The sequence below is a fragment of the Cottoperca gobio genome, chromosome 11, assembly GCF_900634415.1.
Source record: "Cottoperca gobio chromosome 11, fCotGob3.1, whole genome shotgun sequence".
Lineage (NCBI taxonomy): Eukaryota > Metazoa > Chordata > Actinopteri > Perciformes > Bovichtidae > Cottoperca > Cottoperca gobio.
The window spans coordinates 7,015,317-7,038,243 of record NC_041365.1 but is presented as its reverse complement, the minus strand read 5'-3'; the positions used below and the strand labels follow the sequence as shown (position 1 = coordinate 7,038,243).

The 22,927-nt window shown below is 37.3% G+C and overlaps 2 protein-coding genes and 2 non-coding genes across 5 annotated transcripts; all 4 read left to right on the top strand.

Moving 5' to 3' along the window:
• The first annotated feature begins 997 nt into the window (after positions 1-997).
• grinaa (glutamate receptor, ionotropic, N-methyl D-aspartate-associated protein 1a (glutamate binding)) lies at positions 998-16,647 on the top strand. 2 transcript variants are annotated; one of them, XM_029443948.1, is made up of 8 exons: positions 1,013-1,122; positions 6,464-6,668; positions 8,470-8,809; positions 10,840-10,955; positions 11,091-11,291; positions 11,882-12,010; positions 12,922-13,065; positions 14,692-16,647. In XM_029443948.1, exons 3-8 carry the CDS (start codon positions 8,506-8,508, stop codon positions 14,839-14,841), a joined length of 1,044 nt encoding a protein of 347 aa, XP_029299808.1. In that variant the 5' UTR covers positions 1,013-1,122; positions 6,464-6,668; positions 8,470-8,505; the 3' UTR covers positions 14,842-16,647. The 2 variants fall into 2 exon arrangements, with proteins under 2 accessions (XP_029299807.1, XP_029299808.1); XM_029443947.1 differs by lacking the exon at positions 6,464-6,668 and having other exon boundaries at positions 998-1,122.
• A 1,468-nt stretch (positions 16,648-18,115) lies between these two features.
• On the top strand, positions 18,116-22,750 carry LOC115016261 (kinesin-like protein KIN-14E). The gene is made up of 8 exons (XM_029443973.1): positions 18,116-18,165; positions 20,041-20,115; positions 20,316-20,363; positions 20,543-20,597; positions 21,418-21,507; positions 21,621-21,684; positions 21,768-21,834; positions 21,946-22,750. The coding sequence occupies exons 1-8, from the start codon at positions 18,138-18,140 to the stop codon at positions 22,047-22,049; spliced, it is 531 nt and encodes a 176-aa protein (XP_029299833.1). The 5' UTR covers positions 18,116-18,137; the 3' UTR covers positions 22,050-22,750.
• On the top strand, positions 19,191-19,323 carry LOC115016286 (U8 small nucleolar RNA). The gene has a single exon (XR_003833112.1). It is a non-coding gene; the product is annotated as a U8 small nucleolar RNA (small nucleolar RNA).
• LOC115016285 (U8 small nucleolar RNA) lies at positions 19,697-19,829 on the top strand. Its single transcript, XR_003833111.1, has one exon. It is a non-coding gene; the product is annotated as a U8 small nucleolar RNA (small nucleolar RNA).
• Positions 22,751-22,927: the final 177 nt, after the last annotated feature.

Here is a 22,927-nt window from a genome sequence, read left to right as displayed (position 1 = left end):
GTAAGACGTCCCAAAAAGGCTGGAAACCACTGGTTTCTTCTTAAGCAATGCATTGTTTTTTATAAGTTTATCATGTGTTTTCTATATGTAAAATTTAATCTGGAAAGTATTTAACGACAGCTGTCAGATAGATTTAGTGGGGTACAATGTACAATAAGTAATCAATCATGGAAGATGTACTCAGATCCTTTACTTAAGTAGCAATACAACAGTGTAGTGTAGTGTGTTTACAAGTAAAACTACAAAAGTATTAGAATCAAAATAATCTTAAAGTACCAAAAGTAAAAGTACTAATTATACAGAATGGCAAATTTCAGAATAATATAGGGCCCATATAATATATAAATATATATATATATATATATATATATATATATATATATATATATATATATAATTAGATTATAATTCAAAAGGTTACATTAAAATACATCATATCACATCAAGACAGGACACATTAAAACACACCTACATTAAAACACAATACACAATAGAAGCTACATTAAAAGGAGCACCAGGTACTTGATGTTTAGGACTGATTAATGCTTGAATAAATATATATATATAAAATTATGTGAGTTGAAGTAGCAAGCTGCATAAAGGTGGGGCTGATTTTACCAAAAATATACTGCTAAATCTATAATAATAATAATAATTTCATATTATTTTGTATTACTAATCCGAATGTGCAAAGTCATCTCGTTACGAGATATGATATATATGATATGATATGCTACACGACATGTAGTGGAGGAAACAATATTTCACTCGACTTGAAGAAAGATTAAATAGAAAATAAAAAACATTAACATTGCACAGTGTTAGTATCATGCAGATACAGAACCCTCCAGATATATCTAGATCTCTCGATCGCAGTATTTTTTTTGTAAAGCCAGTACAGACCTTTAACTGCACAACATTTCTCTTTCTCAAAAAAGCACTGCGTCATTATGTCGGGAGCAGAGATAACTTAATTTTGTATAACACGCGGAGATTCCCACACACCACGTGACTATGTCGTGTGGTGTCGTCAGCGGCTCTCGACCCAGTTGTTCCCACAGACCAGGAGGAGGAGGAGGGAAAGTTAATGTCGGCAGTTATTCTGAAAGTAACACATTAAAGGTACGCGAATAAGAGTCTGGTGGAAGCACGTTTGCCGTGTGTATGTGATTTAAATATAGAACGTATATGTTTGTTGTTTTTGTCGTTACATATGCTGGTTGTTGTGCGGTTAGCGTGCGCGGCTGTGGTTAGCAACGGTCAGCATCATCATGCCTGCTGTCGCCAACTGTCACTTAACGGCAGCGAGAGAGAAAGCGGGGAATTAACAAAGCGGAAGTTATTCGCAGAACGGTACATATCTAGATACAATAAGTCACAAAGAAAAATACATTTGGCTGTAAAGGGAGCTGGCAGGTCAGAACCGTAAACATGGGGGCGCGGCGTGTGGTCTTCGTCTCTAAAAATACTTATTTAACGGATTCAACTTGCCGAGCAGGGATATCTACCTCACAATTGATCATTTACTTTCTACAATGGCGGTCTTGCTAGCTTGGGGCTAATATTTGTGAGCTTGATGTAACAGATGATCGCATTGTCGCAGTGTTTATGTGCGCTGGTGAGGCCTAGATAGATGGATGTGCGCCCGCTGCAGGTGCTCCATGAAAACGAGGCTCACTGTTTATGTTGGTTCATGTTTCTATTTTGGTTTTCCGTCTCGCATAACCTCTAAATATCTGTCTTATCATGGTGTAATCTCGCTTGCATTTCCATTTATTTTAAGTCTCTCTATATATAATTAATATATTGTTATGTAGTGCTTTTCAACTGTAATCGATTAATGTTTCCACAGGGCCTAGCATAAACTATTTTGATAAGCGATCAAAAGCTTTAGTAATTTTAAAGCAAATATTGAATGGTACAGCTTCTCCAATGTGAGGATTTACTGCTTTTCCCTCGATCATTGTATTGATAATTGTAATGATGTTACCTTGGATTTAAGAAAATAGTGACAGGCAGTTTTCACTATATTCAATACTCCGAGAAATCAATCATTAATCAGTGAATTATTGACAGAATAATAGATAATGAAAGCAATTGTTAGTTGAAGCCCTATACATTTGAGCTTTTCTATGATATAAAACAAGAGGCGGTTTATTTTAAATACAATTATTTGTAATTTATGATCATGGCCTATAAGGTCTTGGTCCTTTTACTTACATAGAGTAAGTATTGATATGTAATTGTATATAATGTTGTTGATACAGTATGTATAAGGGCTAAAACAATTATTGTATTAACCGATTTGTTAACTGGCAACTATTTTTATAAGCAAATAATCATTTAATAAAAAATGCTGAATATTATCTACTTCCTGCTTCTCCAATGTGAGGATTTGATGCTTTTCTCTGATTGTATATTAATGTAACTGAATATCTTTCAGGCTGTTGGTCGGACCATTACTTGATTAGTCTAGAAGAGTAATTTGCTGATTAATCTGTAATGAAAAAAATCCTTGTTTGCGCCCTAATATACATTTCTGTAGTGGTAAAACAATTGAGAAACTGTTGATTTATTAACGAGACCTATTTTTTGCTAAACCAGTAAATGAAATGCCTCACAAATCAAGATTCCTTAACTTGGGATAGATACAGGATTACAACAACTATATTAATGCGGCTATATATTTCCCAAATCCTGATTATATTTTTGTATATGTTGTTGCTATCGTAGCATCGTATCGTAGTCCTTCTCCATGAATAATCTACACATCTCCAAATATATGCTGTCTCTATTAGCCAAAAACTGTCTATTGCTATTTAAAGTCTAGACCATATTGAATGTTTTTTTATTTATAGGTTGCCAGTGTCATTGGTTAAAGTTCTACATTTACAGTCTGGCTGTCCTGTGTTGAATCAAGATGAAGGAATATACCTAAGCATGACGTTTCTATCTTATTGTCTCGTTGTTATCTTGTTCTCTTGCGGCTGTTCACTTAAAGTGACCTAGCATAATTTCGCTGTATGCCTACAATGCTAACAAGGTGTCTTATGACGTTCATCAGTTTAGACTGAAACAGCCTCTCTGTTCTTCCATGACAGTTTGTTACCAGGACATGCATGATGCAATGTGGAGCAAATTAGTTTGCTCTCCTTGTGATACAGTTTTGCAGTGAGGGATTTTGAATGAGCATTTTTTTTCATAAAGTCAACGGTCATTTAATGGAAGAACAAGGCGAGGAGAGTTCTAATAGGTGAGCTTAGTGGATGTTTCTACTAAGAAATAAAGCTGAGCTATGTTGCCAACAGCGGCTCCTGAAATTGGCAACTGCTTACACATGGTAAGGAGTGAATAATTGATTTAAACTCTTAAGCTAGTGATGAATTGGACGTGCTTTATTAGAGCCTACAACAAGATACTATCAATTTGAAACATTTATTTTTTGTTATTACAACATGTCACATCATTTTGATTTAACAAAAAATTGTTCTCCTTGTAATAATTTATGAAATGTTGGCATGGTAATGAGAAACTTAAACATTTGTTATAACAAGACAAGCTGGTATTAAAACTATGAACATGTTGTTATGATGAGCACATTTATGTATTATAAATATTTTTTTTCAAATATAAAATCTGTCCTGTTATTATAAAGAATAATTAAATTTTATTTCACTATGGTAGCAGTATGTTGCCATGATATGCTAACCTTCCTAAAGTGCAGCCATCTGTCACAAGGCGAGGTGTCTGCAGGTTTGACATAGCCAGGGCTGCTGCTGACACGTCGCGTCACAGCGACAATATCTAGCCAGACTGCTGCGTCGGCTGGCAGATAAACTGAGTCTCGGTGGGGAATTTATCTACCATGTAGCAGCAATTTCATAACATAATTCTAAATGTTATCATTATACACAGTGCTTTGAGGAGTTTGATAAAAATGCAGCTGGTTTCTCCCCAAAACTGTCTTACCACAGGATTAGTCACTCATCATGTGACTGTGAAACAGCATTTCATTTTGTTTTGTAAACTAAATCTTTAAAATGAGTGGTATTTCTGCTTTATTTCGGTCATCCTCCATCAAAGATCCCAACTTCTCACTTTTAACCTGTTGTGACGGCCCATATTTGAACACGATGACCTCTGTATAGGCCCCATTGCTTTGTGTGGCTGTTCCTGTTTTGTCAATGTGTTTCCTGGTGATGCTCAGGCATGCACATGCGTAGCACGTTGTGTATGGTTTTTGTTGAGGTATTGTGCTAGCCTAATTGTGTTAACGTGGCTCTCTGGCTAGCCCCCTGAACCCCCCCCCAAAACCTAATTCCCCTTGTGATAGCTATCAGTATTCACTTTTACCACATACATGGCAATGAAACCTTTGTGGTTGTTGATTTGATCTTGGGCACTTGTGAGATGAGTGTCTGGCAGAGAGGGCTCTCACTTTTAATGTCCTTTACTAAAGAGAATAAACCAGTGTTAAATTCCTTTGTGCAAGACCAGGGTTTTATTTATTTATTTATTTACAGTTTTTGACTTTATTAAATCAAGTGTTTTTTAAGCGATCACAGCTAGCCCTGTATCAATGTCTTCAGACATATTTATTGTCAAAATAGCTGAGGAGAAGGCTATCTCTGCTGACTTCATGCACATTTCTGACATTCTGTAGACCATGTGGTGTGTTACTAAGGAGGTAATCCATCGCACACAGATAATAAGATACAAACAGGCCAGTCCGGATTATTTAAATACTAAAAAACACTAAAGTCACTTCTGTTAAACATGACATGCATTTAAGCTTTTGCTTCAATTTGGGAATTTGAAATTCTATGAAAATTAAAGGACTGGGGGATAATTAGATTATTGTTTATTGAATTTCTGCAGAATCATACTCCGTGCTAATGATTCACAACAAGTTGTAATTATAGATAACAAAGTTAGTTATTGAAGTTTTTTTTTTTACATGTATGAAGACTTTCCCTTATAAACAGTGGAGCACAGTTAAGATGAAACGATCAGAAGAATTATTGGTAATTACTTAGAAAATCATTTAAGTACTAAAGCAAAAGGCCAAATATTCCCTAGTGACAGCTCTTCAATGGGGATTTTATTTTGCTGCTTTTATTTGTTTTAGGTGATAATACACAGAATATCCTTGAGCTTTGGACTGTTGGTTGGACAAAACAAGCAGTTAGATGACATCACCTTGAGCTTAAGGAAAATGTGATAGGCATATATTTTCCTGACATTTTTTTAGACCTTATAATTCGATCGATCGATGGAAAAAAACCTAGAGCACGGTTTACTACATCAGTATAATTATTTCCCATGTGATTTCCACCTTATTGCCCAACACTAACAAAGATGGCAAATTCTTTCCTTTTCTGAATTACAAACTTTAATGCTTTAAGTGGACATTGGATAGGGAGGGGATCACATGCTTTGACTGTGTGTGTGTGTGTGTGTGTGTGTGTGTGTGTGTGTGTGTGTGTGTGTGTGTGTGTGTGTCACATGATTAGTTAAGGGCTCCTGGGTTTTTCAGCCACATCTCCGGGTCTGTTTTGTCGACAGATGTCCTCTCTTGTCTGACGCAAGCAAACCAAACCTTTTAGTTGCGTTACGTAATTGTTGAGGAGGGTGTTTGTCATTTCAGATCAAGAGAACAATCCTTTAGGATAAACTAATATTGACTACAATGCAACCATTTCACTGACAGATAAATAGATTTTTCAAGTAATTCATCAAAATGGCTGTACTCAGTGTAATAAATGCTCACCTTACACAACCACGGCCGTCCGGAAAGCCGGGAGGGATTTGGCTCCTCAGATAATGATTGTAATCTGTTCTGATCTTAATGGAGACCGTCAGTATGAAGCAGGGCCAACACTCGCCATGTTTGTCTGCAGTCTCCCTGCACTGTCCTAGTGATGGACAGATAGGGATCATAAAGACACACACCAGATTCTGGATGCGTTCGCTAGAGCGAAGTAGAGCAGTGTTGCATAATGCTTACTGTGTGGCCTGGAAAGGGGGGAAGATAGAGGGAGTATGAAACAGTAAGCATGATTTTTAGCTTTCTAATCTGCCACTGAATGGATATTTTTGTACTCTTATGTATTTATATATTTGATGGTGTGTTTGAAAGAAATAGTTTAGGGACTATAAGTGTGTTTGCATATATATGCATTGTATACACATCTGTACTGTATACAGTAACTAGTTAAAGGGTTAGTTGACTCCAAAATCGAAAAATCCATATTTTTCCTTTCACCTGAAGTGCTATTTATCAATCGAGATTGTTTTGGTGTGAGTTGCTGAGTGTTGTAGATATCAGCCGTAGAGACGTCTGCCTTCTCTCCAATATAATAGAACTAGATGGTCTTCTGCTTGTGGTGCTCAAAACTTAAAAACTCAACAGCAATGTCTCTTACAAGGTTATTCTGACCCGGTTACTCAATATAATCCACAGACCTTTTTGTGCAATTTCATTCCACACCAATGAGTGAGCAGGAGCCTCTCGTCCATGAGATGCATGCATCCTCTTGCTAAGGAAGAAGATAGTGCTGTCCAGTTCCTACATATTCGAGAGAAGGTAGACATCTCTACAACCGATATCTCCAACACTCTGCAATTTACAACTAAACAATCTAGATTGTGAATAGCACTACATACAGGTGAGAGGGAAAATATGTGTTTTTGATTTTAGTGGTGAAGTGTCCCTTTAAACAACAAAGGCCTATGCACCACTGTAAAGTCTGTCCGCTGCAGACTCAAGCTTTTTCTTTTTTTTTTTTTAGTCAGCAATTAGGTGAATGCCTTTTTGGCTCCCATCCTGCTCAGCAGACGTTTTCCTGCAGGCTTTTATATGAAACTTGAACAGCCCGTTTGAAAGCACTACCGGTAATAAACCTTGTAAATCTGACCTTACTTGCAGAGAGAGAGATTTCTGTTTTCTACTGTGCAGCTCTGTGTCATGCATGCAGATGCTCCTTTAGCATTATAGATGGCATTGTAAATGGCACAGAAACCTGTTGACCCGGGTTGTGCAGGGGCTTGGTGGGAGGAGGGACACTGCAGTAATGGCCAATACATCAGGCATCTTCCTGAAGCAAATCAGATTAATAATACATTTGGTTATCTAGGCACCACCTGCGCCCATGGTAACACTGTCCGCACTGGACAAGGGCAAACATTACAGAGTTCCAGCTTTTAGTCAGGATTTGTTTTGTTTTAGAGTAAACTGAATATATCTGGGTTTTGGACTCTTGACCAAAACAAACAATTTGACTGTCACTTTGGACTCGCCTTGAAACTGTGATGGGTATTTCTATTTTCTGAGAGTTTATAAGCTAACTGATTATAGAGAAATTGTTCAAATAATCCTTTGATTAATTGATCATGAAAATATCAGTAGTTGCAGCACTAAGTGACATTAATTCAAGTCAAATTGCTAACACTAATTATATACACCCAATATAAACTCTTAGGAAGTGGGGTCACTGTGATAATGTTACAGTGTGGCTGTGTTATCTGTCTAAATGCACACATGAAATTCACAATATCAAAGCAGACTAGCCCATTAATATTATTATTTCTATTATCTGTCTATTATTAAAACCTTTCAGCTCTTTCTAGGAACCAATGACACATTTAGAGTTGTGCCTCTTTTAGCTCCCTTCTTAAATCTGCAGGGTTTTAGACTTCCCTTAGCAGCCATTGCCAGAGATGTGCATTCACATGTGCCTGGATAGTCAGCCATAACAGTATGTACCCCTCCTCTAACTGTTATCAGAGCAGTGTGATGCCAATGTCTCATCTGGTGTTCATAGTGACTCTCTAACCTGTGGCCTATTTTATGACATTAGATCACTTGCTGCTGCCCACTGCTTTTCAGTGAAATACCACAGGATATGTGTAAACTCATGAATAACTCATAACTTTTCTTGTCCCATCTCTGCTTCGGCAGAAGAAACAGCTTCACATTTTCTTATTTGAATCACATATTCATAAAGTTAGTTCATCATTAGATAAAAAATGAAAAATATAATACTACATTTGTTTAAAAATACTTAATAAAGTATACACTTATTTGTGACTTTGGTTATTATTTCTTTCAGTGATTCTATTTTTTAGCTGTGTGTGATTATTATTGTCTACATTTCACCTCACTGAATATCAGTTTTACTGGGGCTCTCCTCAAAACCTCTGTCCTCTCTTCGTTAGCATTGCTTGATTGTCAGTCACCTCTTTAATCAGGGATATGCAGTGCTTGTGTCTTTGCCAGTTTGGCGTAGACAGTGTGCCGTCATTACTTTTTCTCTGCTTATTTCTTGGACTTTTGAGATGTTGAAATTGTATGACTATTCATACTGCGAACATAAATTGTAAATCCTTACCTGTTTAATGCATGTCTGTGCTGTATACGGATGTTTTTCAAGCAAACTAATTTTAATTCTACTTCTCTTCTTCTCATAGGTTGTTCTAGCAGCAGTGTGAGCCTTCTCCTGCACCATGTCCCAGGACAAGAGTGGATACCCTGTTATGGGTGAGAACAACCCCCTACATAACAGTGTCTATGGACCCCCTCAGCCAGGGTTCGGCATGCCACCTCCCAACTACAGCCAAGCCCCAGGTGGTCCATACCCACCAGCAGCCGGTTACGGACAGCCGGGCTTCCCCCAGGCAGGCCCAGGTTCCGCCCCTGGTCCTTATCCTCAGATGCCTTACCCTCAGATGCCCTACCCACAGGGACCCTACCCTCAGGGGCCTTACCAGCAAGGAAATACACAACCAGGCTTTCCCGGTGACCCCATGGGTGAGTTGTTAAACCAAAGGTGTGAGGCATTTATAAATAGACTTTTCTCTTTGTTATTAGATACCTGAATGTGTCACAGAGGCGATAAACCATGACATAGCCAAATAGTGGCTATGAAAGTGAGCACATCATGGCATTTGACTTTGCTTATGCTCCATCCACAAAAAAAAACATTGTGCTCACTCAGCTAAGGTCGTGTTCATTTATTAGTTTCCCAAAAACGTTAACTCTTTGCTCCATAAATCCGTTTTATTTCTCCATTTTAAAGTCACCAGATTGCAGATGTAGATTACTTTATACACCAGTGTAAAAAAGAAATTGTTAACAAAAACTATGACTAAATAAGTTTGTTAACAACCTGGTTTTCCATGACAAAGACAAGACGATGACAAGATGTCCACCCAGCTTTAAACACTAACAGTGACTAGATCAACAAGCAATATTGTTAAAGGAAATACATTAGACTAAACAAATAATTATTTACCAAAATCTCTTTATTTCCATTGACAAAAAAGAGGAGACAAAATATTATAGACCATTTCCTGTGCTGCCACAAAGGGGGAAGGAATCGGAGTAACTTAATCACTTAGTTAAATTTAACAATGACAGCAACAGGCTGATGAATAAAAAAGACAAAGGGAATTTTCACACCTTAAAGTCCGAACCAAGGTTCATGTTTTTGTTACATTGTATACATTTCAATTATGCAAGTGCACTAAAGAACTATGCATGACATATTTATGTCCTGTCGTCATCACCTACGACTGCTGCGTTTCCCTATACTTGCAATTGATTGACAGGCTCTCCAGTCCTCTCGTTAACGTAGGCACACCGAGCCTTACTTGGGCCTTGAAAAGAAATGCAGTGTCTTTTTAAAGACAAACTGAAACCGACACTGTAAATTGACTACCGCTTGACAACTTTACTGGTAGTTCTCTCTCTTCTCTCTCTCTCTCTCTCTCTAGACTGCGAGGTGCGCGGTATGATCGTGTAGCTCGGCGCGATAGAGGCGTCGGGCGGGCTCTTTTCGTTTCGCCTGCTCGTACTTTCTCTGTTAGCTTCTCTCTGATTCTCTATCTCTGTCTTCTCTTTCTTCTCTCTCTTTCTCTCTCTTCTTTCTCTTTCTCTTCTCTTCCTCTCTTCCTCTCGCGCTTCACTCACTCACACACACACAGATTTCCTCTTTGTCTTGGTGATAATATGGAATGACCACTCAAGCATGGAGGGCCAATATAGCCGAGGTCGAAAGTGAAAACAGGTAGTGGCAAAATATTATAGACCATTTCCTGTGCTGCCACAAAGGGGGAAGGAATCGGAGTAACTTAATCACTTAGTTAAATTTAACAATGACAGCAACAGGCTGATGAATAAAAAAGACAAAGGGAATTTTCACACCTTAAAGTCCGAACCAAGGTTCATGTTTTTGTTACATTGTATACATTTCAATTATGCAAGTGCACTAAAGCTTTCCCCCAAAGGTGCTCTGCTACTTTTATAAAATGCCGACAGCCTGCCAGAACTTACTGTAATTGATCAGAAAGTCAGACCCATACAAAAAGTTATTTCACACTAGAAACAAACCGAACCATGATTCAGTTTGATACGGACCGAGACCACCTCCAAAATTCCAAACTAAACGAGGTAGGTGTGAAATTTTTGTCATTGACTAAAACAATACTGAAATTGCTGCGGTTTTCTAAAAAATCCCCAGACAGTTGACTAATTATGATTAAAATTAACAAGGACTAAATAAAAGAATCGGTGACAAGTTCACACCATTGCACACAAAAGGCATTTGAGTGCTAGAAGAACTGTGTACATTATCCAGGTCAACAACAAAACGCATTGCAGGCTCCAGTTTGGATCAGTGTCAACACAGATGACTGGGCAATCAATGAGATTATCAATACACCAATCAGAGTTTGCTGAAAACACCACAGACATATGTCCATTTATTTAGCCTAGATCTTTGCCTGTTGTTAAAAAAAAATCTAAAACAAACTTTCATACTGTTATTTTTTGTTCCCCAGCACCCGCCGGCAGCCCTGGTTACCATGGTGATGGGCCTCCATCTTACTACGACAATGAGGAATTCACCAACTCTGGCTTTGAGGACAAGACCATCCGACAAGCCTTCATTAGAAAAGTAGGTCCTTTACCGTGTCAAATAGATTAAATGGGGCTTGACAAAGAAGTCAAAATAGCATGTAATACATCTCATATTAAAATGAAATACCACCAAAATATACACCTCACCTGATTCGTTCCTCTTTCCCATCAGGTCTTCACGGTTCTCACAGTGCAGCTGCTGGTCACTTCCTCCTTCGTGGCCATCTTCACCTTTGTCGATGAGGCCAAGTTTTTTGTGCGACGTAATCCATGGACATACTATGTGTCCTACGCAGTCTTCTTTGTGTCTCTGATCGTCCTCAGTTGTTGTGGAGAATTCCGCCGCAAGCACCCCTGGAACTTGGTTGCACTGGTAAGAACTTGCCCTAAAACCAAATATAATTTAAAAAAATAATGATTTAGCCATTGTAAAGGTCTGTTTACATGATAAATAAACTGTGTGTGCCATATTAGTGTGCAATGATTTAGACAGAAAATGTGGAAACTAGCTTAAAGGAAAGCTGTAAATGCTCCTGAGAATCAACCATAAACTTATGTACGGTAGGGGTGTTATTTTTCAATCCACAACTAATGTGATCAACGATAAGCAAGTTTGAATCATGCTTGATAAGTGGTCAGACATGAAAGGTGTCAGAATGTCAGACGGAGGCTTTTTATGCTTTCAGAGAGCAAACGAGGATACAGAGGTGAGGAAAAAACTTAGGATGCAACAGAACAAAAAGCAAGTGAAAAAGATTCAACTGAATTGAAATGTAAAGGCTTTAAAGGCTTTGAGTCAAATAAATGAGTCAGTTTTTGTTAATCCAAACATCTATAATAAAGGCTGTGTAGATTTTTGAGAGGTACTTATGGTCCACCTTTTCGTCTCCTCTCCTGAATCTCCAACATGTGAAGTGTGTCACCAGTGATGTCAATGTGACGTGTGTTTTCTGTGTCTTGCAGTCCATCCTGACACTGAGCCTCTCCTACATGGTGGGCATGATCGCCAGCTTCTATGACACTGAGACTGTCATCATGGCAGTGGGCATCACTGCAGTGGTCTGCTTCACGGTCGTGCTCTTCTCACTACAGGTCTGCGCACACAAACAGCTGCTTGAAGAAATGTATTTCAATGTCTTCAGACAAACATCGCCCCTCTGGTTCCAAAACAAAATAAAATAGTTTTCTATATCAACAATCGCACACTTTTATACAGGATTATCACTATCTTTATACAGGATTATCACTATCTTTATACAGGATTATCACTATCTTTATACATATTATTGCTGCTCGTTCACCCTCTGGAGTCCGCCTATTTATTATAAATACACAAGCATGTTTTATTTACAGTAATATCTTTATTTATATATTGTGTATGGACAAGATGAGCAAGGGCTGATGTCGGGGGCTTTCACGCAGTATGACATTTATGTTTCCAGACTATTTTTAAAACTGTAAATAATTTATTATTGCTATAAATTATTAATTAAAAAAACTTTTAATGAAAACTATTGGAATAAAATATATGTATATGTAAATAGTCTATATCATATTTGTATTCCTTAATTTTTCTTTTGCTGTATGTGTATTTAAATAGGGAAGCTAATCTTTACTATTCTATATAATTTGGAGTGATTGTCTAAGGATGTGTACATTTTTATAGGTGCCTGTGTCATTCTTCTTGTATTTTGGGTTCCTAGCAGCTTTATGCTTTGTCAAATTAAATAAATGAGAAAGTCAGACTGATAGCTGAGTTTGAGCTGAAAAAGAATACCATGCATGTGTGTTAAGGTGAGTTTAAAGTGCTCTAAACAAAGACAGAAATGAACTAGGATCATCTTTTCTCCAGAGCTAGAACTAGCTGTGTGTGTCTTATGAATCGTTAGTGAATACTGCATGTGTAATGAATTAGTGTAACCCGAAGTAGGGAGTCACATGTCTTATCACAGCTCATATTTTCCAACATCTTGTCTTTTCTTTTCTATCCTTCTTCACCACAGAGCAAGTATGACTTCACTTCCTGTCGGGGGGTGCTGTTTGTGTGCCTGATCGTGCTGTTGCTCTTCTCCATCCTCTGCATCTTCATCCGCCACAGGATCCTGCACATCGTCTATGCCTCAATGGGGGCTCTGCTCTTCACCTGCGTAAGTTTCACAGTCTCTTTGTGTCCTTAAAAAAATTAAAGCTCTTTTTCACAATAATAATATCAGTGGCTGTTGCTTATATTTAATGTTTGCCGTTATGTTAGTGCAACAGTAATGATCACTTGAATGTCATTACTTGAGCAAGGGCAGCTCAGTTTACCAAGGGTTAATTCTCCAGTTGGGTAATTTGATATGTGGGGAAATTGCTTCCAGTTGTCTGGATACAGTTACTAGACAATCATCACCATTGGCATACAGACTGTGTTCCACCTTCCAGTGAACTTTATTCTGCTCCATAAGGGAAAATTACATATGCAGAATGTTTTAGAGTTAAGCACAAACAGAGTAGGAAAATGATTCATGCTCAGCAAGAAGAAAGTAGGATACTAACTTTATTCTTAAAATCTAAATAAATGACCCAAACTCAACCAAAACAGCTGTTAAAACACTGAACATTTTATCATAGAAAGGGGCAAATGTGTGTTTTGGGCCAACAGAAGAGGTAGGCAACTTCAGATCAACAAAGAAGGAGAAGATGTAATAGGATGCATTTGATGAAGCCTAGCAGAGGAAATAGCTCTATAGAGCTTTTAATATACTAGGGCAAGGGTTCTCAACGGGGGCAGCAGCGCCCCCCCAGGGGTTGTTCACGTGTCTTTGGGGGGCGTTTGTGTGTACGGCCCGCGAGGTAATTCATAAACACACGCAAAAAATCTACTCCAAAACATTCATCCAAATCTAGTCAGATATAGAATATAACCGGCGACTGACTGTTTTTCCTGGCCACGGTCAGGGTCCTTGAACACAACACGAGCAGAACGTGTCATTACGTGGTCACGTCATGTCAAAAACTTCAATATTAAACGAGACGGTCATTGACATCAGTGAACGCAGCATGGCGAGTGTAACAAAGAGAAAGGTGGATGCGGAATGTTCCTGGAGAAATGGACGAACGATTATTTCTTTGTGGAAGTAAAAGTCCAGTGTTTGTGTGGACGCGTTTGCAGTCATGAAAAAGGCTCTCGAGCTGCATTACAGCACGAAACATGCCAAACTGCACGAGCTGAAAGGACGGGTCGAGTGCGTTTGAATAAAGTTAACATTGTGTGTTTTTAGACTTTTATTATTATTTTGCTGAGCGATAAAGTGCTGCTTAAAAAACAAAAACAAGCGCCGTCCCCCTCAGCCGCCACTGCTCAAAAACATTAATGTTATTCCAAAGATACACCATGAATAAAACTAATCGGAATTAATGTTAAAACACTGACGCTCTGGTCGGGACTTGGACCAGCAGCAGACGAGCTGCACTCTGGCTGCTCGTAGTAGCAGAGCTAACATCAGTAGAGCTAACACCTACACAGCTAACGTTATAGCAGAGCTAACATCAGTAGAGCTAACATCTGCATCACTGCTGCTGATTCAAGGGACCTAGATAATGGATAGGGGGGCGCTGGCCCAAAAAAGGTTGAGAAACACTGTACTAGGGTATGGAAATAAGTGATTGGGAAAATTTGCCAATGAAACATGAAAGGATGGCTACCAACTCTATCCAGTGTTGTCTCAGATAGATCCCAAGTGCAGAAATCTCTTGAAATAACTAATGTCGTCCTTGTATCTTCTCTGCAGTTTTTGGCTGTGGACACTCAGCTTCTCCTGGGCAACAAGAAGCTGGCTCTGAGTCCAGAGGAGTACATTTTTGCTGCCCTCAACCTCTATACTGACATCATCAACATTTTCCTCTACATCCTGGCTATTGTGGGACGCTCCCGTGAATGAGGCTGCACCTTAAAGAGAACAGGAGGGAGATAGAGAATGCCTCCTTTTATTGTGAAATGTTGCTAATATGCTCTTTAACTCCTTTTAACCTTTTCTTCACTTTGTTTTCCCATGATACTCTTCATTTCCTCTCCTATCTCTCTCTCACACACACACTTTTTTTTTTTAAAGCATTTGTACTGTGGAACAGATGCAGCCAGTCATAAAATCCAGCTGAGAGGGACCCTATTTATCTAATACAAATCTTCCCATTAATAGCAAAACAATCTTTCTTTTTCTCAATTTTGACCACTCTGCTTGCTGTATCTCTCCTCTGCTTCTACTAACACAGATGGCTACATTATGGCTACATTACCTATCCCCCAACTTCCGGTGTGGCTCAGCTCATACAGTGTAAAACATGTTATTCTGTGGATGCATGGCACTCGGGCTTGCCATGCTGCAGATATTAAACATTAAAAGAGCGGGGATGGTATCCGTAGAGCCTGATATTGATGCAAACCGGCTTTGCCTGAAAAGAAGTTAGTGCTAGAAATACCCTCCTCTTTCGACCTGTCTGTTTTCCCAAACGTATCTCTCCCTTTGAGCTCGCTGGTGTAAAGTAACTCTGCATGTCACAACAAACAACTAAAGGTGTGTTATGATTCTTTAGAGCTACCAGAGGAATACCTCTAGCTTGCTTCTTAAAGCTGTAAATAGTTAAGTGTATTAGTGTATATGACCCCACCCCCAGAAAGGCATGCTGGAGTGATTGATTTGGATGTGTTGCTTTTTGGGGGAAAATATGCTCAGATATCAGAACTTCACTTCACTTACCCAGTCCAGTAACTAAAATATTTGAATGGCAAAAGAATGAAGATCAATGTTGGATGTATATGTCTAACATGAACATAAGTCAGTATTTATAAACTAAGATATATTCTTATGGAATATATTTTCAAAAGGAAGAAAAAATATGTTTTGCAAAGCTAAGATGTCTCCTCACCTTCCTTTGTTTCTTTACTGTCCTCACTAATTTCCTCTCATTTGGTCCTTAATGTGAAGTTAATGTGAAATTATGTGCTATATTTATTCTTTTTTCAAAACAACTAATGTGAACTAAAGTTGAAGCGTTGGAATTTCTGAGCACTTCTATACTAAGCCGATCCAAGTTTCAGATCTTCTGAATTTTAACATAATCAACATAATGTGAAGTAGATGGACGACGGACTTATAACTTATCTATTTATTGAGCTTGATGTAGATAACAAAGTTGCTTTGAGGTTGCTTTAAGCTGGTGTTGAGGAAAACAAAGTAAGACTTTTGTTTGGAATTGTATAAAATACTTTTTACTTAAGGGGATTGGGAAACCATCACCTACTGGTTACGCTCACAAACTAAAGGAATCAATTTGCACTGGAAGACAAAATACTCATTGCACATAAACTCACACCATTTGAATGATATATTTAACATGAACATTTTTTTATTCTGTAACTTCTGTTTTGATTTTTCACCGCTTGCATGACCCTCTCCTTTTACTTGCATGTGCTGATAATGCACACTGTAGAGGAATTCCTGTTTTGGAGGGACACAGTGTTGTTTGGCAGCCCTGTTAGACTCTTTTTTCTTTCTTTTTTAACTCTTGTGTTTGTATCTAACTGATGTGTACGTGTACATAGAACTCCTTAGAGGTTTGATGTGTATAGATAAAGTAATTTTGGGGCTTTGTAGGTCTGTTTGCATTGTATATTTGCATTAAATCAAAGTGGAACCGCATTCCTCTACACTGCTGTTCGCTTTTCATTAAAACTTATAAAATGTAAAGGTGTCTATCTTTGTATTTTCATTTAACCGAGCCCCTCTGAAGACGTTTTTCTGATTATACTAATATCGGGGTAGGCCTATACAGTATGTGGGCCATTATATAAACATTGTCGCCATTGCTTGTCAGATTTAGAGCTGTGACTTTATTTTTCTGTTTTAAAATGTCCCACTCAAATGTTGTTTGATTTCTTTAGGTTTTTGTTTTATGTTCAAAAATAAATATCAGCCTAGTCAGTATAATTCTTTTACTCTTAAATATTGACATCAATCTCAAAAATCCAGTATCAGCCAGGTTTAAGTTGGATAACTTTATTTGACCTTTTATTTAAAAGATTAAATATAATTGAAATACAAATTAATTATTCAAAATAAGTTATTTCCATTCAGCAAACTGCCCAACTGTAAATGGACATGCAGCAGGTAGCCCAGGGGAAGTTATCATTATTCACTGTTTATAAAACATTTGTATAGGAGCAGTAATGTTTTTTCTTCCAGCCACTGGCAACAGGAAAGCTATTACTTTCCAACCATAATTATTATCAGTAACTGTATAAATACATACATACATACATACATACATACTGTACATATAAATCGGCTGCTGAGGTTGCTGCTGCTTTTGGCGCCAAACGTCGCGTTCCATCCGCTCGTGCGCACGTCCCTAGTTAGAAACTCAGCAGGAAAAAGTAGTTTGCGTTACTCCTCCTGCTGGATATTTAAGAAAAAATTCCTCTGGCTGGATAAACATGACCGAACCGGCAGGTTAGACGGCGTAAATTCAAATTGAACTATATGTCACTATTGTGGTAACTGTATAACGTTACTGATTTTAAGAAACATACAATAAATCATCAATCGTAGCATCTGCCATCCAGTTGTTTGCTCTGTAACTATTAAGCTAAAGCTAACTTTTAGTAAAACGGTGGTAACAGCATTGTAGTAATGCTGGGTAGAAAAACGGTGGCTTATTGTTCAGTATCTTCCTGGATAGCTAATCACTCAAATAATACGTTACAGTTAAATATGTGTAATTTCATTTTGAAGTCATTGATGTTAGCTAAAGGAGAAACGTTAGCAGTATATTTAGGTTAGCTAAAACGAAGCCCAAACCTGAAAATAGCTGTATTGTTTTTTACGAAAGCTTGTAGGTTAACGTTGACCTAAATATTAACCATGTAAGATCGCTATTTAGGGAAACCTGAAAATACATATGACAATGTGATACCTTTAGCTAGGCATCACTTGCTCATAGGCAGAGTTGGACATGATGGGAAGGTAAGACAAGAAAGCATCCCTTATCTAACATTTATTTTTCTTTAACAGAATTTAACATTGAGGACTTGATTACTGGTATACCACTGAAAGAAGGTAAAGTTACACAAGATATAAATTAAACTGATCTTGGAAAATGGCCAAAACCAGGCTGATATATTATTTTCCTGTCCTGCTGTCAGGTGGAGGATTGCAGGAGCTCAACAGTGAACAAGTTGATGGTCAAATTAAGGAGGCTGCAACAAGGTAGTGTTTTACTGACTTTAACTTCTCAAGGTTTTTGTGTTGCTAGAAGTAAATCAGATAGTTTAATTCTCATGTGCACATTATATGACATAGTTCAGAGCAAGTTCGTTGACATGGAGGGTATAGGCCTGTTCAGACCCAATAGCGACAGTCTTTCGGACAAATAGATGAGTTTCGTTTCTTGTTTAATTAAAATTGACATCCTTTGTATGTTGGAACTTTTTTTTTTCGTTTAACATTTGGATTGAATTGGTACTAGAAAACAACACTTCAACAGTCTGACTGCTTCACATTTCCAATCTACGTTAAAGCATTTCGGTCAAACAAAAGGTACAAAGTGACGCCAGAGAGGTGACTGTAGCTTTTTTCCGTCTTCGTGTTGAATTTCGCTCTTGTCGGCGCTGTGTTACGGTCCTTTGATTAATTGACGTTTAGCGCATTATTTATCTGTCGTATTAAGATATTATTATTCTTAAGAGTATGATTCCTGTTATTATAAACACGTATTCGCTATTATGTAGAAGCCAGCACGAAGTTTAACTTGAAAGTTAGCGAGCGCAGGAAGTAGAGTAATCATCTTGACGTTTTTGTTAGTCTTGGTGAAGCTACATTTCCGCTTCCTATGGTAAGTTACGCTGTTTTATCTTTAATTGCACCAAAATCAGTTAAAAACTAGCATGTGAACCGCATGTAGTGTGTTATATAGACATACACTGATAGTACAATGTGAAAACCTTTCAACATGGAAGTTTGAGCTTGAGTAAAAGCTTTGTGAATGTGCACCAATGAGAAGGCAGGTTGCGCTGACTATGCTAATGAACACGCGTTTTCTTTTAGTTTTAACAGAAAAAATAGCATATAGAAAATAATCTATATAAACGAACATAGCAAGAATCCGCGTTTAGGCAAAACCCCGTTTAACTACATATTACAATTAAAAGTTGAACACTATCATGGAACTTAAAACCGTGAGTGAGACAGCTGTACGTACTGATGTGAACAGTTCTCAAATGGAGAGACTGTTATCTTCAGTGAGGTACATCCTTACCTGTTACTCCCACCAAGGAGTATCAGAACATGATGAATGGAGACTCATGAGATATGATTAATATCTCCATCTTTCAGGGAACTGCAACACCCTTTAAGACCCATTCTGACTTCAATGTGAAAGGAAATATTATTTAATGTAGTATGAGGAGTTGTTGGTAGTGTGTCATGTTCTACAGATTTCTGAATATTTAGTTAAAAAATATTTACTATTAAATAGTATTTACACTTACACTTCTCAAAGTTCTTTAAATCACTATGTTTTTCTTTAATTTCATCAAAACCAATTAGAAAATAAGCATGTGGAAAGTGTTTCCTTTAAGGTTTAACAGAAAGAACAGCATACAGAACAAACATCTTTATAAATAAACACAGTAAAAGTCTGTCAAATTTAAATACAAGTTAAACACTCACGGAACCTAAAACCGTGAGTGAGACAGCTGTACATACTGATGTGAACAGTTCTCAAATGGAGAGTCTGTTATCTTCAGTGAGGTACATCCTTACCTGTTACTCCCACCAAGGAGTATCAGAACATGATGAATGGAGACTCATGAGATATGATTAATATCTCCATCTTTCAGGGAACTGCAACACCCTTTAAGACCCATTCTGACTTCAATGTGAATAAAAAACATATACTCAAAAGTTCAACTTGATTGATAAAGTACTGCAATACAGTGTTGATGTGAATAGAAGTATGTGTAAGTGTCTCCCATGTATATCATGTTTTACAGGTTATTAAGTGATCTGAATATAGTGTAATATATTCACAATACACCAATCATAACAGATATTATGTTTCAGTTACACTGTGTTTTGTTCAAGGTAAAAGAGCCCTGGAAGAAGAAATTAAGGAGGTGAAATCAGTCAGTGACTTTTTGCAGAAAGAGCTGGCAACTTGTAAGACACAAAATCATCACTAACAATTGTATTTGATGCACATAAAATAATAATAATCCTTATTGTACCTGTTGCTGAGATGTAGTCAAATACCTTGTAACTCTATTTGCTATCCTCAAAGCAACAATTTATGCGTTATGTACCATATATAAGGTTTATTATTGTATATTATAATCAGGCATTGTTGTTATTCATTGCAGTACAAACTGAAGCGTACCAACTGGAAGGAATCCATAAAGAAAAAGAGGGTACACACAAACATTTGTACATGTGTAACTGATTATAGCTCAACAAGTAATAAGATGTGATGGCATGCAGAGTTAATGTTTAGTTTGACTGGCTGTGTCTGGAAACACATTCCTCATCTGTTGTTAATACACAGACGATAAACATGAATAAGCTGATGAACTTTGATGTTTTTCTCCAGAGTTGTGCAGGAAGCTGCAGTTCCAGTGTGAAGAGTGTGAGCAGGACTCTGTCAGGTGAGCTCCGCACCTACCTCATAAAACATATTGAATGTCTTCAGCCGTGAGGAAGTGTCACATCAACAGTTTCGTTTCTCCATATTGCGAGACCTCAATTGTGTATTTCTGATTTTCAACACTAGATGGCAGCAATTTATCAGAATCCTGAGAATATCTTTCCCTTTGAGAAATTGTATGAAGTCAAATCTTACCTGTATTTTTTAATTTAATGACATATTAGATTAGTTTTCTTCAGTCCTTCTATATTTACTGTATATTAAGACATTGTTTCCTATTAACATCCATTGAATCAGTGTTATTCGCCAAGTTTGTGTACACATATAAGGAATTTGCCAACATACATTTTTAATGATACATTTGTATTCAGTGGCATGTATTGATTAGAGTCACCTCCACCAAGAATTAAGACATGTACCGGGGTCTCACTACACATTATTGAATTAGCAGTTTTTGTAAAGCCCTTAAGAAGATGGTAGTATCACAGCTTTTGAGTTTGATACCTTTGTGGCTCTTTGTTTTTCCTGTCGACTGTTCACTTTTTTTATTTAACTCTTATAAATGTTATGTTGTAGGGCTGGGCGATATGGCCAAAATCTTCTATCCTGATATTTCATATCGATTCTTAACGATATATATTTAACGATAGAGCATGTTTTCTGGTAATTCAATAAAATAAATAGTTATATGAATTAACCACATGTTACAGAGTATTTTCTCATCTTAAGAACTTCAGTGCAAAGTGAACATACCCGTTTTAATTGAGTAAGTTTCGATGTGTTTATATCTTGCACTGAGTGATGAAACGTGTGTTTTGCAGGCACTTAAACCAGAACAAGAAAAGTGAGGAACTGCTGGAACAGTACAGATGTGAAATCCAGGAATTCAAGCTTAAACACCGGAAGCAGCGGTACCTATTAAAAGTGCAATGATATATTATATTTTCTATTAAACAAAAAGAAACGTATCCAACAACCTTGAACATGTCATATAAATGTACTAAAGTCAGCTTTGTTTTTGCAGCATGAAGTTTGAAAACCAACTTCATCAACTGATAGAGCAGCATAAGAATCTGCACTCTGTCTTTGTACGTTTGTTTATTCTATATAAAAGTGAGTTGGACATCTATATGTTTAAAAATATATATTTTTTAATTAAATTGTCATTTAGTCTCCAGAAAGGCTCCCAGATGAAATCAAGAGCACTGAGAATACGAAAAGTCAGATGTTATCAGCCGGTAAGTGCCTTCTGCAAGCAGTTAAACATTTATTCCTGTGCATGTTTGAGTTTAGTGTTTCTTTTCCATTTCCAACACCTTTGATCTGGTGTTGTTCTGTGATTCCTACAGAACAAATTAAGTTGGCTCAGCTTCACCGCCTCCTCGAGGAGCTAGAAGAGATGGAGAAACAGAAGCAGCCAGTGACCGCAGCTGCAGAGACTAAGGAGGAGTAAAACTGCGCATTTGTAGGTAGTGAAAAAAAAAAAGATCTGAGGTAATAGTCCCTTGTTTTCCTCCCAGTTGGATGCACTTTTATCCCTTCTTGTCAGGTGAAAACCTTAAATCTAACATGTCAGTTACTGGGTTGTATCAGTGCAGGTGTTGCAGGTTCCTGCCAAAGCCTTAGGGCAAAAAACTAAAACTTCTTTAGTCAAGTCAAATGTTTGCCTTCCAAACTGTTTATTCATTGGCTATTTTGTTTTCTAAGTACTTTTTATATTAATGATGTGATGCATGGACTTGTTTGATGTATTTATGTACATACTGCGACTGGTTAGGGTGTTCTTCAGATGCCAGTATCCTATATAGTACTATGTTCATCTTACTTATATATTGTATGTTGATATAATATAAAAGTGTTCCTATATTTAAAAGAAATATACAGCTTTTAACATTGTTGTTACATTGTTGTCAAATGGGTTTATTTTATAAATCTTAACGAACCTATGTATGAAAACAGTACAACCATTCCCTACAATATATACACATGTTGTATTTACAGTATGTGCACATAGCAACGTTCAATTTCAGTTTTAGAGATTTATTAAAATACTTATTTTTTGCAGTATTTCAATTACAGTGTGATACTTTGAGGTTGTTTTGTTTTTTAAACAACCTCACATTTAACCTGAGCAACTGATTTCCCCCTACTTAATGCCATATAGTTTTTACAGCCGAGATACTTGCATATTAAAAATAAATGCGATGCACTTTGATAGTACAGTCAGCATGATCATTATCTAATTAGTTTATTAGATGATCAACAAGCCTTTTTTATTATGTAATTATGTACAGTATAATCCCTTATAGAAAACTAACTTCTGAATTGTCC